The 16479-nt window shown below is 38.1% G+C and overlaps 2 protein-coding genes across 2 annotated transcripts in view; both read left to right on the top strand.

Moving 5' to 3' along the window:
* Positions 1–6145, top strand: part of LOC109819573 — a 7979-nt gene extending 1834 nt beyond the window's left edge. The window contains exons 2-7 of the mRNA XM_020385330.1: positions 41–181; positions 270–635; positions 1063–1305; positions 2793–2885; positions 5012–5212; positions 5658–6145. Of these exons, the coding sequence (XP_020240919.1) occupies positions 68–181; positions 270–635; positions 1063–1305; positions 2793–2885; positions 5012–5212; positions 5658–5870 (1230 nt within the window). The 5' untranslated portion in view covers positions 41–67 and the 3' untranslated portion in view covers positions 5871–6145. The remainder of the gene's footprint in view (positions 1–40; positions 182–269; positions 636–1062; positions 1306–2792; positions 2886–5011; positions 5213–5657) is intronic.
* LOC109820905 (alpha-mannosidase 2) lies at positions 5974–16115 on the top strand. Its single transcript, XM_020387100.1, has 6 exons — positions 5974–6023; positions 6132–6240; positions 8092–8271; positions 8354–8503; positions 11203–11235; positions 13077–16115. The coding sequence occupies exons 1-6, from the start codon at positions 5974–5976 to the stop codon at positions 15825–15827; spliced, it is 3273 nt and encodes a 1090-aa protein (XP_020242689.1). The 3' UTR covers positions 15828–16115.

The following is a 16479-nucleotide window of genomic DNA, read 5'->3' as shown; positions in this document are numbered from 1 at the left end:
GAATCTGTTTTAAATTCTTTTTAATTTTTTTTTCCTGCAGACTGATGCAGCTCACAGCTGGACTTGTATGGATCTGTATGTGTTTGCAACACCATACAGGATAATGTGGGATTACTACTTTTCTGCTCGTGAGCACACTCTAGAGATAAAGTCATGGGAGGAACCTGCGGAAATGGAATATGTCTGTTTTGATTTTCTTGTAGTTCAATTGTTTTTTTTCTTTCTCTGTTAAACCACAAACTTATGATATTTAATTTCTGTACAATTAGGTAAAACAACACGGGATTTCTGTATTTCTCATGCCATCGGGGATGCTTGGAACTTTTTTATCTCTTTTGGATGTTTTACCTTTATTTTCAAACACCAACTGGGGTCAGAACGCTAACATTGCCTTCCTAGAAAAGCACATGGGGGCCACCTTCAAGAAACGTGCTCAACCTTGGTGTGCAACCATTAGGCCAGAGGATGTTAACTCAGGTGACTTTTTAGCTGTGTCAAAAATCCGTGGTCGTTGGGGCGGATTTGAGACACTGGAAAAATGGGTCACAGGTGCATTTGCTGGCCATACTGCAGTTTGCTTGAAAGATGAAGTGGGTAATTTATGGGTTGGGGAATCAGGACATGAGAATGAAAAGGTACTATCACAGTGCATGACATGCTAGTGAACTTTAACCAAGAATTATTAGGTCTTGCTGTAAGATTACATTCTCCTGAAGACATGCCTATGGGCTTTATGAGGATTTCATATGATATACTTAACTATTTCGAGAAGAATGTTTTTTGTTTCTGATAGCTATCATACCATATCACCTGATGACTGACTGTTGCAATATTTTTTGTAGCGAAAAGGGTGTATTAGTTATTCTTTTTTCCTCTCAACATCAGAATTCTATTTCCCATTAAAATAGGGTTATCTATGGAACAAAAGATCCATGAAAGATTCAGAAAAAGGTTTTTGTCTTGCTGAAATTTCCTGAGCAGAAAATTATGCTTAAGAGAGGGGCTTGCCATAGAAATAATCATTTTTGCTCTCCTTTTATTGTTCTATTTTTATGCATGCAGGGAGAGGAAATTATTGTGGTAATTCCATGGGACGAGTGGTGGGAATTGGCATTGAAGGATAGTTCCAACCCTCAGATAGCTTTGCTTCCACTACATCCTGAATTACGTGCAAAATTTAATGCCACTGCAGCATGGGCGTATGCACGAAGCATGTCAGGAAAACCCTATGGATATCATAACATGATATTTAGCTGGATTGATACAGTTGCAGACAATTATCCACCCCCATTGGATGCTAACCTGGTATGCTTTTTTCACTAAAGTACACATGCAGTCTAAAGCATTGTTTTAAATATCCTCGGTATAGCCTGATATATCGGATGATATACCCATTTATAAGGCTTACTACAAAACGACATGGTCTAAATATCCTTTACTGTCTTTTTGCAATTTTTGGGTGATATATCCCCGACATGATTGATATATCAGTCAATATGATAGCCGATATATTCTTTTATATAGTTTGTTGCAGAATAATATAGTTAGGAAAATTTTCTTTAGTGTTTTTAGCAAAAAGTCCATATCTATGAAATCTTTTAGCAAAATTGTTGTATACTCTTATTCCCAATTAAGTTTCTACAATTGATTGATGATCCTAAATATATATTGTTTACATTTTTGTATACTTAGAATTCATTTATATGTTTAGATTATGATTTGGGACATTATATTACATATGCACATCATCTGATATTGAAGTCTGATACTTAACACATATCCCAGACATTTCCCCTATATCTGCAATCTGATATGCATTTTGGCTGTTCGATATTCCCCTATATCTGATATTTAAAACCTTGCTTTAAAGCAATTAAATCTGTTGGATATTGCATTGCACAACTATTCTTCAAGTGGATACTGCTCTTTTGGATGATTTTTCTTTCTACTGGTTGCTATTTTGATGTTTTTAATTTGATGTGACGACGTCCATGGTGCAACTTTGAAGTTCACATTGTCTTCTGGTTAAATAATGGATCTAATTTACTTGAACTATCAAATAATTGCTCAGACTTACCTGGAGAGATAAACAGGAAGATAATGTCTTTGGTCATCAAGTAGTGAAAATTGGTAAGCTATAATTCTTGATGATAGCCTACCATCTGACAGTGAGATTGAAGGATGCTCTTATCTGCAGCTTCCCTCAAGTTGGTGAATGATAAAAATAATCATCATTTTAGCATCCTGGTTTAGTCTGACTCATCTACTGCATACTTGAACTCTCTGACTTTCAACGCTGCTAGCTAGATTGTGCATCTAGGTTTAATCTTCATATTGAAGATGAGATGAGCATAGTTGTTGGGAGGTTTGAACCAAATAAGGTTTCTTTTTGCTTGGAATCCTTCAACGATCTTTTTCATTTGTTTCCTTGGTGTGAAACCATCTTGTTTCTGCCTTTCCCCCCTCCAAATCATAGACCAAAGCTGAACCTAGCCAACCTCAAAACTGCCATAATGCTATTTCTGCTATTATCTTGATTAGCATTGGTACTCTTTCTTCTTTGTGGTCTTCTGCTGTAGACAGAGAAATTGTTCTCTTGATTGCAAATCTTTACCCTTTATTTGAGCGAGTATGATAGTTGTGTCACTTGTGTGGCATGTGTCTGCTTGCATATGTTTGTTTCAATTATTAGTTCACCCCAGCTTATTGCATGTTCCGCTTCTGTATGTTATATCTGTTAACTATTTCTAGGGATTTCTGTTCAATCTAATTATGTTATTCCCTTATATCAGGTCATGTCTGTTATGTCTATGTGGACAAGATTGCAGCCCTCATATGCTGCAAACATGTGGAATGAAGCCTTGAACAAGAGGCTGGGTACTGAGGTATAAAATCTCAAGTCCTAATGCTTTGAATTTCATAATGATTTGTCAGGAACATTTTATTAAGGATCAATCAGACAACATCATTATAGAAGAATGTATTATAATATGCTTGCCATTTAAGTATGAGAAGAAGATAAGGGTTTAAAATTGTGACCGTTAAAGAGCAATAAAAAAAGGACAAATTTGGTGGGAAAAATCAGAAATTGAGAATTTTTATTGCAATGGAAAAAAATGAATAAATCTTAATGCGAATGAGTCAACAAGATAAAATGATGTAAACAATCTGATCTTTTCTTAAATCCAGAAGTGGGTCTAAGGGGTTTGAAAAGCTTTATAGAAAAGTTCAAAAGTAGGTGTTCAGGAGGCTTATGTTGAGCATTCAAAGCATAGGAATATTTCATTAACGTGCTTGTCCTAAATTCATCTGAATTACTTCTCACTTTAATCAAATTGGTGAACCCAATCAAACCCAAGGCTAACCAACCAAACCAAAAACCAAACTGGATTTTTGGTCCAGCGTGGTTCATAAAAAGTTCGCTCTGCTCCTCACTTTTGAAAAACATTGCAAAACTGACTGATCAGACAGGCACCGCTACGTAAAACACGAAATTATCTTACGTAGGTTACATTAGTAGTTGGCGTCTATTTGCATTAGGTATTTACAAACACAGGATTGCAGCTAAGTTCTCACTTATTTACATGCTCATGCTATTCCGGCAACCACTAATGAGAGTAGTGAGACCCAAAAGATAATCCTTACAACCTTCTCATTAAATTCGTAACATGTATTTTATCATGGTTTGGCCGATGCTGATATGTAATAAGGAAATGCAGTCTCGATTTATAAGTCAGTCAGTTACTGAACTCAGGGCATATAGTTGCCGTAAGAATCTAGCTGTAATCATGTTCCTACTGTAACCATGCCCAAATTTTAGTTCTAGAATATGCTTCTTTTTTTCCATCTCACTGCAGTTGCTTAACAAGATTACTCTAAAAAATAATCCCAGAACTTGATTAAGCATGCATTCTATTTGTATTATAAGTGGTGCGGTTTAAGTTAGAGGCTTTAAACTATCTATTTCCTGTGTTCTTTCCTTCAACTGCCGCCCAGTCCGAACTGTGGTCAGGTTTGGTGGCAGTTCCAAACACCATACACTCCTTGGAGGACAACAGGCAACAACGGCCAGTGAGGAATATGCCAGATAAAATTGCTGGAAAATCATGGTTCCAACAAATCAAGTATCCAGCTAATTCAATCACGGTTTTCCAACAAAGAACCCTGACAGGCCTGATCCTTTGAAATTCTCTCAAAATCACAGTTCTTCTCTGATTCTTCTTATTTTAAATCAGAAACAGTATGAACTTTGAAGGTTTGATGGGGCTTACCTTGACCTTGATGCTTAGATGGGCTTCCTTTCTTTTTATCTTCTTTCCTTTTACAATCCTCCCTATTCCTGCCTCTTTTTTCTTCTTCGCCACCAACCCCGCCTCCCCCTCCTTCCTGCTGTTACTCTGCTCTTCAGAGATACTGGTGTTAATGTGGAGGATAGTGAAGAATGTGAAATTACAAGACCTTTTATTCTTGAGTGGGGGCATCAAATTTGGGAAAAGTCTCTCTAAAGCTTTGACATGTAGTTGCCACCTCATTCTCTTTCTTATCTATCTCATTCTCCAATGGTCACTGCATGTCAAACATTCTAGATTGCACTATTCGTATGCATATTAATCCCTTAAGTGTGTTTATTATGACATCTTTAGGGTGTTCACTGTGCAAGGTCCACAACCCTGCTTATTTTATGATCACGATTCAAAAGAAAAATATGGGGTTAGAAGAAACCAAAACAAACCTAAACCCAGAGAATAAAGATGCGATGTTGGAAGAAACTCACCCAAACCCAAACCAACAAAGCAAATGGTAGTAGTAACTTGGTTACCGAAAGAACAATTGATTACTCATCTCACTTATCAGTAAGATTCCCTAAACCACTTCGAGAGGGACGCACATTTATAATAGAACTGGATTGCAGCGCTTATGTTTCTAGCTAGGTGGTACTAATAATTCACCGAAGATTGGAAGATGTAGCTTTTGCATTTATTTTTTGGTTTTTGACCTTTTCTGAAATCAGGATCTGGACTTGCATGCTATCATAGCTGAGACAGAAAGGAGGGGAATGACCTTTGATCAGTTGCTGACTATTCCTGAACAAGATGAATGGGTATACAGTGATGGGAAATCTACTACTTGTGTTGCTTTCATCCTTGAGATGTACAAAGAGGCTGGGATTTTTGGACCAATTGCCAACTCTATTCAGGTTACTGAGTTCACGGTAAGCACATTTTGACCCGATATGGACTGAGATTCAAATTTTTATCTGAATTGTTTTTTGCCCCTCGAAGTTGAGTCTCTGTAGTTGAAGTATGGTACAGTTTAGCCTTTTTAGAACCAGAAACTATAGGCCTTTTTTCCAAGACAAGGATAAGCTTGTTGTCAGGAGTCGTAAAGATTTTAAAGACCTCAAAAGCTTGAGTCCTTTCTGATGACGGTCCGAAAATTGTCTAGTTATATCAGAGAAAGACGTATATAGCAGTCACTGCAAGTCAAACTTGGAGACTCTGTCCTTAACTCCTTTTGTATTGCTAGTGCTGTTATTAACCATGTAGGAGTAGAAATGACAAGGATAAACTTGGAAGTCAAACTTGGAAAATCTGTTCATACGTCTTTTGTCATGCTAGTGCCCGTTATTAATTACAATTTATGATGCTTGTTGACAGATTCGTGATGCATATATGCTTAAGATTTTTGAGAACAATAGAACACGTCTCCCTAGCTGGTGTAACGCCAAAATCGACGACCTTCCATTCTGTCAGATACTTGGTGAGTACCGAATGGAGTTGCCACAGTACAACACCATAGAGCCATACGCAAAGATGAACGAAAATTGTCCATCTTTGCCGCCGACTTATGAGAGGCCTAAAAGCTGTTGATCTTTTCTATCCGCACCTATTAAGCCGGTCAGTTCAGATTCTGGAGCAAAACTTCCTTAAAAGCTATAGCGCTATCGCGTGCATATTTACGGCCCTCGGTGCTATGGGGTATTGTGTATCTGCCTACCCTTGGGCTATTGGCTATTGTATGTTGTAAGATAGCGGTAGCATGTGTGTTACTGGTGGCATAACTAGAATCTACGGTTCCACATTTAATGTTACTGTTCTTATTATAGCTTCGGTAATAAAATGATATGACAGGACTTTGCTCGCGATTATTGCTCTAAAGAGAATGATTGCAAAATCTGGTGATTGGTTCCGATGTTTTCCATGCGAATACATGGATGAAATGAAGAATACCGAGTACGAGGTACGAGATACAGATTTATCATGCCTCTTCCGCGTTCAATGCTGAAGGCCACGCAGGAAGGACTTTGACCTTTGCCACTCCACTGTGCAAATAAGCAGATAAACGATTATATTTTATAGTGATACATAAAGTGCTGTTTATCACAACAATTTACGCATAACAGACGCGCAATGACTTCGAAGTCAACCAATACACGATAGAAGACCAACCACTCAACTTCCCGAGTAGCGTCTTTAAATTTGAATGATAAGAAAGCGAATTAGGGGGTGTTTGTTTCAAATCCTATAATTTTAGGATATGAATTTCGTCATGGGATTTGAAATCCATAGGTGTTTTGTTATGGGTTTGGATTTTTAAAATGTTATTTGTTTCGTTAATATTTTGGGATTTGGAATACTGCAATTTGTAATATTTTGTTTGTTTCAAGCTTAAATTGTAGTATTATCAAATGCTAAAATTTTGTAATATGATGAATATGTTATATCTTGGTGAGGTTACCTCCCACAAAAAAAAAAACAAAAAAAAATTGGGATTTGTCAAATCCTCTCCAATTGAGAGGTAAGCACACTCATTTATGTGATTTGTCAAAATCCTCTCCAATTAAGAGGATTTGACAAATTCTAAAAACTGGGTATTTTTTGTACTTTTGAGATTTAATATTCTAATTTTTTTTTTAAAATAAACAACATATATGAAATCCCAAAATACAAAAAAACTCACTTTTTGATCACAAAACTTGTAATCCATATCAAATGTCAGAATTTTTGGTGAAACAAACACCCTCTAGTAAATTGTAAAAGATATTTCAATATGGCTTTCATGGCCTTGGGGTTCGATTCCGGATCTGAGCTATCAAATAATAATAATCATAACGTCAAGATATTTGGAGGAAGACAAAAGACCTCATCACCTCGGCTTCGTTAAGGTTATTCGTTATTATTTTTTTTTAATAATTCTAAGGCAATTTCGTGAAATTCACGTAAAACTCCACAATATATATTATTGAACCTCAACTTGGAAATTTGTGAAGAATGCTGCATGTTACAGGGTATCCAACATGTATCTTATGAAACATCAAGAAAGAATAAAACCTATTTCATTCGTATAGTTTTATTGTCTTTTTAATTTAGATCAGCTACGCGGTACTGACATGATATATGCATTTTTTGGTACTAATTATTCAGTGTTAAGAGATGGAATCAATAAGCTGTAAAATATTGAAGATTCAAATATCCAATGCATCCTTTATTAGAGATAAAAGACAGGAAAATAATTTCCATGGACTTTTAAACGCTCGTGATGTCGTTCTCACACAAAACAATTTCCTAACCAGTAACTAATTCCCAATCACAACTTCCCTTTGTCATAAAATCCCCGAACTGTAATAACTCCTCTCACGGTCCCCCGAAAAATTTCACACTCCCCAAACCAACCGTCAGATCTCGAATTCATCTGATGGAGTTTTACTACGAGCTAGAGTACGAGACGCCGCGGGCGGAGGAGGGATCTGTCGGCAGTGTCCGTCTCAGGAACTCCGTCCTCTCTCTACGCGCAACTGCGCCGAGCTCCGTCGCGAGGCGGTCCCTCTTCTGTCACCTCACTTAGGTCCTCGCTTCCTCTCCATCATACTCCTCTGCGTCGTCTCCGAATACTGGCGTCCCAACAAGCCTGTCCCTCACTGCAGGCAGGGGAGGCGGGCGGGCGGCCGGGAGGGACATGCCTCAACTCTCCGGGCCCTAAACATCCGTCGTGCAGAACTGGTGACGACGTATCCATTCGCCGACGAAGCGGCGCGAGTCAGTCGTGCATGCACGAGCAGGCTTCCTACGATCGGATCGAGTTCTGGAATAGTCGAGCGGGCTTGAAAGGGTGAGGGTTTCGTACGTCGGAAACGAGTGGGACGAGGAGAAGCTGAAGGTCTTCGTCGTTCCGCACTCGCATAATGATCCCGGGTGGAAGCTTACTGTCGAGGAGTATTATGAGCGGCAGTCGAGGAGGATTTTGGACACGATTGTGGAGGCTCTGTCGAAGGTGAGCTTCTTTTTTTTAAGTTTTGGTGAGGTGGTTTATGGAATCGGCAAGGTTAAATTTGTGTTTTGTGGTGTTTTTGTAGGATGAGAGGAGGAAGTTTATTTGGGAGGAGATGTCATATCTGACGAGGTGGTGGAGGGACTCGACGAAGTCGCAGCGGGAGAAGTTTGTGAGGTTGGTGAAGGGCGGGCAGCTCGAGATTGTGGGAGGAGGTTGGGTGATGAATGACGAGGTAAGTGCTGTTATTTTTAGCTGAAGTGATGTTTTAATTTGAATGAGATTTTTGGGTTACTTGATGAATACTGGTTGGAAGAATTAAAAAGGATATGATAATAGTTAAACTTAACGCAAAGATGACCCTTAGTAGAACTGAATTAGATATTGTTGTTGATGGTCTTACATAACCAATACTAGTCGTAGAAGAATAAGTTTCATTGCATGACTATAACATAAATGTATGAGGAGGGGGAAAAGAAAAATCTAAAGAGTGACGATGTTTTTATTGCATTGGACCAACATGATGGATATGAGCCCTCTTTTATCAGATGGGATGACCCTATCGCCAACTACATCAACCATCAAACATATGACATAGTGTTTTAAAAATAGGCTGATTTTTTTGATTTATCGCCGATATATAGGGTTTGGCCTATGTCCGATACAATTTCTGCATAAATTTATCGCATAACATTTTTGACTGATTTGTCCTGATATATCGCTGTAAATCCGATAAAGGGGCCGATTTGTCGTGAGTTAAAAACCACTCGATTTTTAACAAATTACATTCTAAGTAAACCTATTCGGGTTTAGAGGTAAAAACCCTCTTTTTCCATACCCACCGCACCCACTAAATAAAAATCATGCTATCCTATTATTTTTTACATCCGCTCATTGTGTAACCCTAATACTCTTTGCCTCCACTGTTCTCTCTCCCAAATCACTTGCAAAGTTCTCACTCGAAGACCTCTATCAATGACCTCTCTTGAAAATCTTCTCTCAATTTTTAATTAAATGTGCTTAGATTACATTTTAGGACATTATATTATATATGCTTACCATCCGATATGACACTCCTTTTTTTACTATTTTCCCCAATATATCCCCGATAACCAGGATCCGTTATAAAATTTGACCATCCAATATATTTTCGGTAACCGATATTTAAAACCTTGGTATGACACTCAAGTTGACCTAATTATATTGGAATCTTAGAATTGCAAATTGATGGATTTTGTGTCTATATGAAAGCTTTTGCTGTTCGTGTCTGTATTCATGTCGCGTCTGTATCTCATATTGCTGTGACCACACTTATTACTTGGCTATGAATATCTAAGCTTGAGCCAACAGAGGTGTTGTTTTCTCAGCCTTTTTGTTTTAGGTTGTTTCGCAGTGTGCTGTTGATCAGTAACAACTTTTCTCATTTCGGCCTTTCACCTCCCTCATTTGTTGCATAGGTGCTTCTTTCTGTTAAGTTCTACCCTATTGCCTCGTCTATTATGAATGTCTCCTAATTCATTTCTTCTTGGATATTTTTGGTTGCCTTGCGCTAATCCTTAACCCAGTCAGCATTTCATCCAATGCCCCTTGCTTCTTGTATCTATTACCGATCAGTATAGTTTCTGGCCTCCTTTGTTTTACTTGGCTCTTGCTCTGATATTTGGTGTTAGCATGGAGGATATTTGCTTCTTTATCCTGATTCATCCTTGAGATTCACCCTACCATCTCTACCGTCTTTCAGATTTTGGCCATACACCCAGAGTTTACATTTACTTAATGGAACTACGTTCAGTCCCTTTTTACTACCCTAGTATTACTCAACCTTTAGATTATCACAAGGCTATACTATATGTTGTAGGCAGTTCTGTGTGGCATCTGCTTAGATTTAGGGAGTTTGCTGCTCTTAATGGGCTAGCGCCTTGTACTTATTCTTTGTCATCTTCACGGAGCCTCATCTCACTCAACAAGCATTATAAGGTCAAGTTTAAGACTTCATTGATATCATAAGGTTCATGTTTGTGGCTCATGGTCAGTTAAAGGTATACATCTGTATAAATTTTCATAATTTGCATTCTGACAGCACTAGTTTTAATACAGTGAATGTGAATTGATTAAACATTTGACTAAAAGTGGTTATGTGGATCTTTTGCTTTTGCTTTTGCTTTTGCTTTGAGTATAACATGGTTCCTGTCCGTGAAACTAGAATTGTGAAAATGTTTCTTTTACTAGGTGCTTCAGGTTGTATATGTAGTATTTCTGACAAACCTTTTATTGACAATATAGAGGCCTCTCTTTTACCTTCTACGCTAAACCACGTTATTGAGGTTTTCCTTAGAAAGCAATATTATTTAGATTATTATCAATTTAGCATTCGGAAAAACTGAACATATTGGAACAACTACAAATATAACTTAATTTCACATGGCTGGGCATGATCTGCAGCTGTATCTAAAATCAGAGAATAGTATAGATTCACCATGGGGGTTTACTTATCATAAATCCTTTCACTATGCATCGCTTTGTATATGACCGCTTATGAATTTTAGGTGCACTTAAATATGTATTTACTCTATGTTTGGTTAGTTAATTTTTCGTTACTGATGATTACACCTTGTGTTTGTATAAGACTAAGTTGTTGGGCATTTCCACTAGCATGCCCAATGAGGGAAAACTTGCCCCATAATCTCCTTTCTGTTCTGACATTATAATATTACTGTAGTTAGCTTTTTGAGAGCATTAAGTTGCTCAATTAAACGGAGAAGGGGGTTGGGGGGTCCTACTGGAGTAATTTACTGAAAGTGATCCATAAAGTCTAAAAGGAATTCTTCTGAACTGTAGGCTCTGTTTTAAATTTACAGCTATCTTGTCCTTAAGAAGTAGTACTTGACTCTTCGTTTCAATTGGGACTCACTGTTATTAACCTTTATCATGCAGGCTAATTCCCACTATTTTGCTATCATCGAGCAGGTATTATTCTTGAGTTTATTTTTAAATTTATATTCTATGCAAATATGTTTCCTCTTTTTTCCTTTTTTTATGATGCAAATTCTTCTACGTTGTTATTTTGGTGTCTTCTTGGATTTGATCATTATCTCTTTGTTTCTGATGATCTTCTGGCCTTGCTGCATGTAAGGTTGACATATTTATTGTGCAAGTTTCTGTTTTCATGTTGTTCAAAGTTTCTGAAAGTTATAGGCTACATATCGGATGTACATTAAAGTTTTTGAGTACATTGATTGAAATAAACACACAAATGGGCATGTTTGAAAAAAAAAACACCTGGATGTTAAAGCATAAGTCATAACATTAACTGAGTTGATTAGCTAGTCTAGAAATTCTAGAAAGGATGAATTAGGTACCTTTAACCTTTCATGGTGTGGTGGGGGGGGGGGGGATGTATTCCTGTTATACATAGTTATAAATTGAAGGATGGACTGTGAAAGCAGAAAATTGATAGGTCTGATATTGTGCATTACTGAGAAGGGAGAGAGTTAAGAAGCCCATATAAATTACAATAGAGAAATGCAATAATGATAAATTTTCTTAGAAGTGTCCATAGGCCTGTTCTCTGCTTTGTCTGGTGTATGTTAAGTGTGTCCATGTGTGCGTGCGTTCGTGTTGCGGGTGCATATTTTTTGTGTCTGTTCATAAACATCGCCATCTAAGCCTGAAATATGGTTGTCAATTGACCACATGACTATAACATGGCAAAGTTCTGCTGCTGCTTGTCAACTTGAATTCAACCCTCTGGAATAAATGCCGAGGTTCTAGTAGGAAGATAGTGCTCAAGATAGGATCTTAACTGTAAAGCACGGAAAGCTGACTGGCTCACAGGAATACATGATTTGTTGGAACCAAGTGGAGCTTAAGTAACATAGGAGTAGCCTTCGAACTAAGAAAACAGGAGAAGAGGGTGGGAAGGTAGGCTCAGAGATGCTAAGATTTCCTAAATGAAGTATGATATATTTCTGAAGGATTGAATCTGGGAAGAAATTTGCATAAAATACTACCCTGTGTTTTTATTAGATCAGAGTGAAGATCAGTCTGGTTCCAAATTTGGTTGTGCTAAGGAGCTTGTATTCTAATTCATCACATATCACATAGATTAACTTATTGTTTCCTATGGTTATGTTTGTACTTTGAGTTTTGTGAAGTTTCCATCTTGAGATACACAGAAACTGGTGGCTATGCTAGGTGTCTAGGTTAAATATTTTGCTAAGAATGATATTTTTTTGGGGTATAAAGTCTTGTATAGTAACAATGTCTTTAATGCTCTTTAGATCTTGTTTTCTGTTAGATAAAGTATGCTGGTGAAATTCTTGTTGATCAAAATATTCATCAAATTTATTATGGTTATGCTCAATTTTAGAAAATTCATTCATTCTCTTGCTGAATATAGTTGCTTCGTTTTATACTTCTTTGATTACTGTGCAGGTTTCATATATACGTGCAGTGGCTTTTCTATCTCATTTATCTATGCTCTCTCTGATATTTCTAGCTCTCCACAACACACACACACACACACACACACACAACATAGCTAACTGAATATGTTTTTTGGTATTAGTGCCATATGCTTTGTATGCTAACTTTCTGAAATAATTCAATTGAAATTATGATAAACCTTTTTTGATTGCGTCATCTGCTCGCACTTTGCTTGTTATGCATGCATTTTAATTTGATATATGTGGGCATTGCAGAAATCAGTTATCTAGTAAATGTTCGATTTATATCAGTTTATTAATGAACTCATAAAGTACATCTATTAGTTGAAAGTTTCAAGTTCTTTAAAAGATTATCTGATACAGATGATGGAGGGAAACCTGTGGCTGAATGAGACCATTGGAGTGATTCCCAAGAATTCCTGGGCGATAGATCCATTTGGTTACTCGGCTACAATGACGTATTTGCTCCGACGCATGGGTTTTCAAAACATGCTAATACAGAGAACTCACTATGAGCTGAAGAAGGAGCTAGCTATGCATAAAAACCTGGAATTTGTATGGAGGCAAACCTGGGATGCTGATGAAACAACTGATATGTTTGTTCATATGATGCCATTCTACTCTTATGATATTCCACACACTTGTGGACCAGAGCCAGCTATATGTTGTCAATTTGACTTTGCTCGTATGCGAGGTTTTAGCTATGAGGCCTGTCCTTGGAGATTTGACCCTGTTGAAACAAATCCTAGCAATGTTAAAGAGAGAGCAACAAAGCTTTTGGATCAGTACAGGAAAAAATCTACGTTGTACAGAACAAACACACTTCTCGTTCCGTTGGGTGATGATTTCCGTTACGTTAGCATGGAGGAAGCAGAAGTTCAGTTCCGAAATTACCAAACACTATTTGATTACATAAATTCTAACCCCAGTTTGAATGCTGAAGTCAAGTTTGGCACTCTGGAAGATTACTTCAGTACTCTTCGTGAGGAGGCATATAGGATAAATTTTACTCGTCCGAATGAGATGGGCTCTGGTGAATTGGAAGGTTTCCCTTCTTTATCAGGTGATTTCTTTACTTATGCTGATAGGCAGCAGGATTATTGGAGTGGATACTATGTTTCAAGGCCATTTTTTAAGGCTGTGGATCGTATATTAGAGCAGACACTGCGAGCATCAGAGATGATGGCTGCTTTAGTTCTGGGATACTGTCAAAGGCATCAATGTTCAAAACTTCCTATTGGTTTTGCCCACAAAATGACAGCTGCTAGGAGAAATCTAGCTCTTTTCCAGCATCACGATGGGGTAACTGGTACTGCTAAAAATCATGTTGTAGAGGATTATGGTACTAGAATGCACATGTCTTTGCAAGACTTGCAGATATTTATGTCCAGAGCAGTTGAAGTCCTTCTGGGTGATTTTCATGACAAATCTGATCCTACCTTATTATCTGCTTATGAACCAGAGCAGACAAGGTCGAGGTATGATGTTCAACCACTACATAAAGTCCTCGATATTCACCAAGAACACGCTCGTTCTGTGACCTTATTCAACCCCGTCGAGCAAACAAGGGAGGAGATTGTTATGGTTATTGTCACCGAGCCTGATGTAACTGTTGTGAACTCAAGTGGATCATGTGTTTCAAGCCAAATATCTCCAGAGTGGCAGCATGATAGCAAGGGAAAAGTTGTTTCGACTGGTCGACATCGTGTTTATTGGAGAGCATCTATTCCTGCCTTGGGTTTGGAGACTTACTATGTGACTCGTGGACAGGGAGCTTGCGAAAAATCTACACCTGCTCAGCTCAAAATATTTACTGAAGAAGACAAATTGCCTTGCCCATCTCATTATGTTTGCTCAAAATTCGAGGGGGATGAGGCAGAGATCCATAATCCTCATCACTCATTGACATTTGATGTAAAAAAAGGTTTGCTAAAGAAGTTAAAAAATAATAAAGACGGCAAAGAAACTGTTTTAGGGGAAGAGATAAGCATGTACTCCAGCTCTGGTAGTGGAGCTTACTTATTCTTACCAAACGGTGAAGCTCAGCCTATTATAGAAAAAGGTGGGAGCTTCATTGTCTCTGAAGGTCCACTGGTTAAAGAAGCTTATACTCTTCCAAGAACTGCATGGAACAAGTTGCCAGTATCTCACAGCACAAGGATATATACTGGCGAGAACACTCTTCAGGAGTTGCTCATTGAGAAAGAATACCACGTTGAGCTTCTTGATCATGAGTTCAATGACAAAGAGTTGATAGTTAGATTCAAGACCGATATCAACAACAGGAAGGTTTTCTACTCTGATCTGAATGGCTTTCAGATGAGCAGAAGAGAAACATATGACAAAATCCCTTTACAGGGAAATTACTATCCCATGCCTGCCCTCGCTTTTTTGCAGGGTTCAGAAGGAAACCGTTTCTCTGTCCATTCTCGTCAGTCACTAGGAGCAGCAAGCCTTAAGGATGGATGGCTTGAGATTATGTTGGATCGTCGTTTGGTTAGAGATGATGGTCGAGGTTTAGGTCAAGGAGTGATGGATAACCGCCCTATGAATGTGATCTTTCACATTCTCACTGAATCCAATGTCTCTGCATTGCCTTCCAATATTCACAAATTGTTATCGGTCCAGCCTTCACTTCTTTCTCACCGAGTTGGGGCACATTTGAACTACCCATTACATTCATTTGTTAGTAAGAACGAGTTGAAAATGCCCTTGAAGCTATCTTCTCCAAAATCATTTGCACCCTTATCCTCTTCCCTACCTTGTGACTTGCACATTGTGAGCTTCAAGATTCCACAGCTTACGAAGGCATCCCATATAACTGAAGACCCTAGATTTGCGATTATATTTCAGAGGCGAGGTTGGGATTCTTCCTATTGTAAAAGGGGAGGATTGCATTGTTCAAGAGTGGGGGATGATCCTGTTAATCTTTTCTACATGTTTAAAGACCTCGCGGTTACGAATGTGAAGGGGACTTCTTTGAATCTTTTGCATGATGATACAGAGATGCTGGGATATATTGAACGTTTAGGAGATGTGGCTCAAGAAGGAAATGTGCTTCTCTCTCCCATGGAGTTGCAAGCGTACAAGTTAGAGCTTCAGCTACAACAATGAGCATATCTAAAAGATTGAACCGGTTTGGAGTCACACATCATTTGCTTGTATAATTGAGGGAAATGTGGTTACACGCGGTGCTCGCTCCCTTCTACAAATGTGAGATTTTGTAATGAACTGTAGGCTGCAATTATTTTCCCTGGAAGGTATTCGAAGGCGACAAAAAAAATTGAGATGGAGAGAGATTTTAGAGCAGGATGGGAAATATTCTTAGATAGGGGGGCTTTCAATTGAGCATCACCATGCTTTCATCCCTTAGAAATTGCGAGAGCGTTTTGAGAGAAAATGTCAACTTTCAATTGAGCATCACCATGCTTTCATCCCTTAGAAATTGCGAGAGCGTTTTGAGAGAAAATGTCAACTCTTCAAATATATCATACAGATATTCATCCCTTAGAAATTGCGAGAGCGTTTTGAGAGAAAATGTCAACTCTTCAAATATATCATACAGATATGTACTTAGGAAGTTAGCCATACTCATTTTTCCATGGGACTACTGTCCTGGTCCCCTGTGCACGGTGATGCCTCTGTAACATAATGTTTCCTCTCTAGGTAAGATGAGATATATTATTATCACATCATGGGCAATATTTCCATCTCCCCGATTTTTGTTAATGTGATAAGTCTGTTTGTAATAATTTACCGAGCGATG

This window comes from Asparagus officinalis, chromosome 8 (genome assembly GCF_001876935.1).
Source record: "Asparagus officinalis chromosome 8, Aspof.V1, whole genome shotgun sequence".
Lineage (NCBI taxonomy): Eukaryota > Viridiplantae > Streptophyta > Magnoliopsida > Asparagales > Asparagaceae > Asparagus > Asparagus officinalis.
This window is presented reverse-complemented; position numbering and strand designations above follow the sequence as displayed.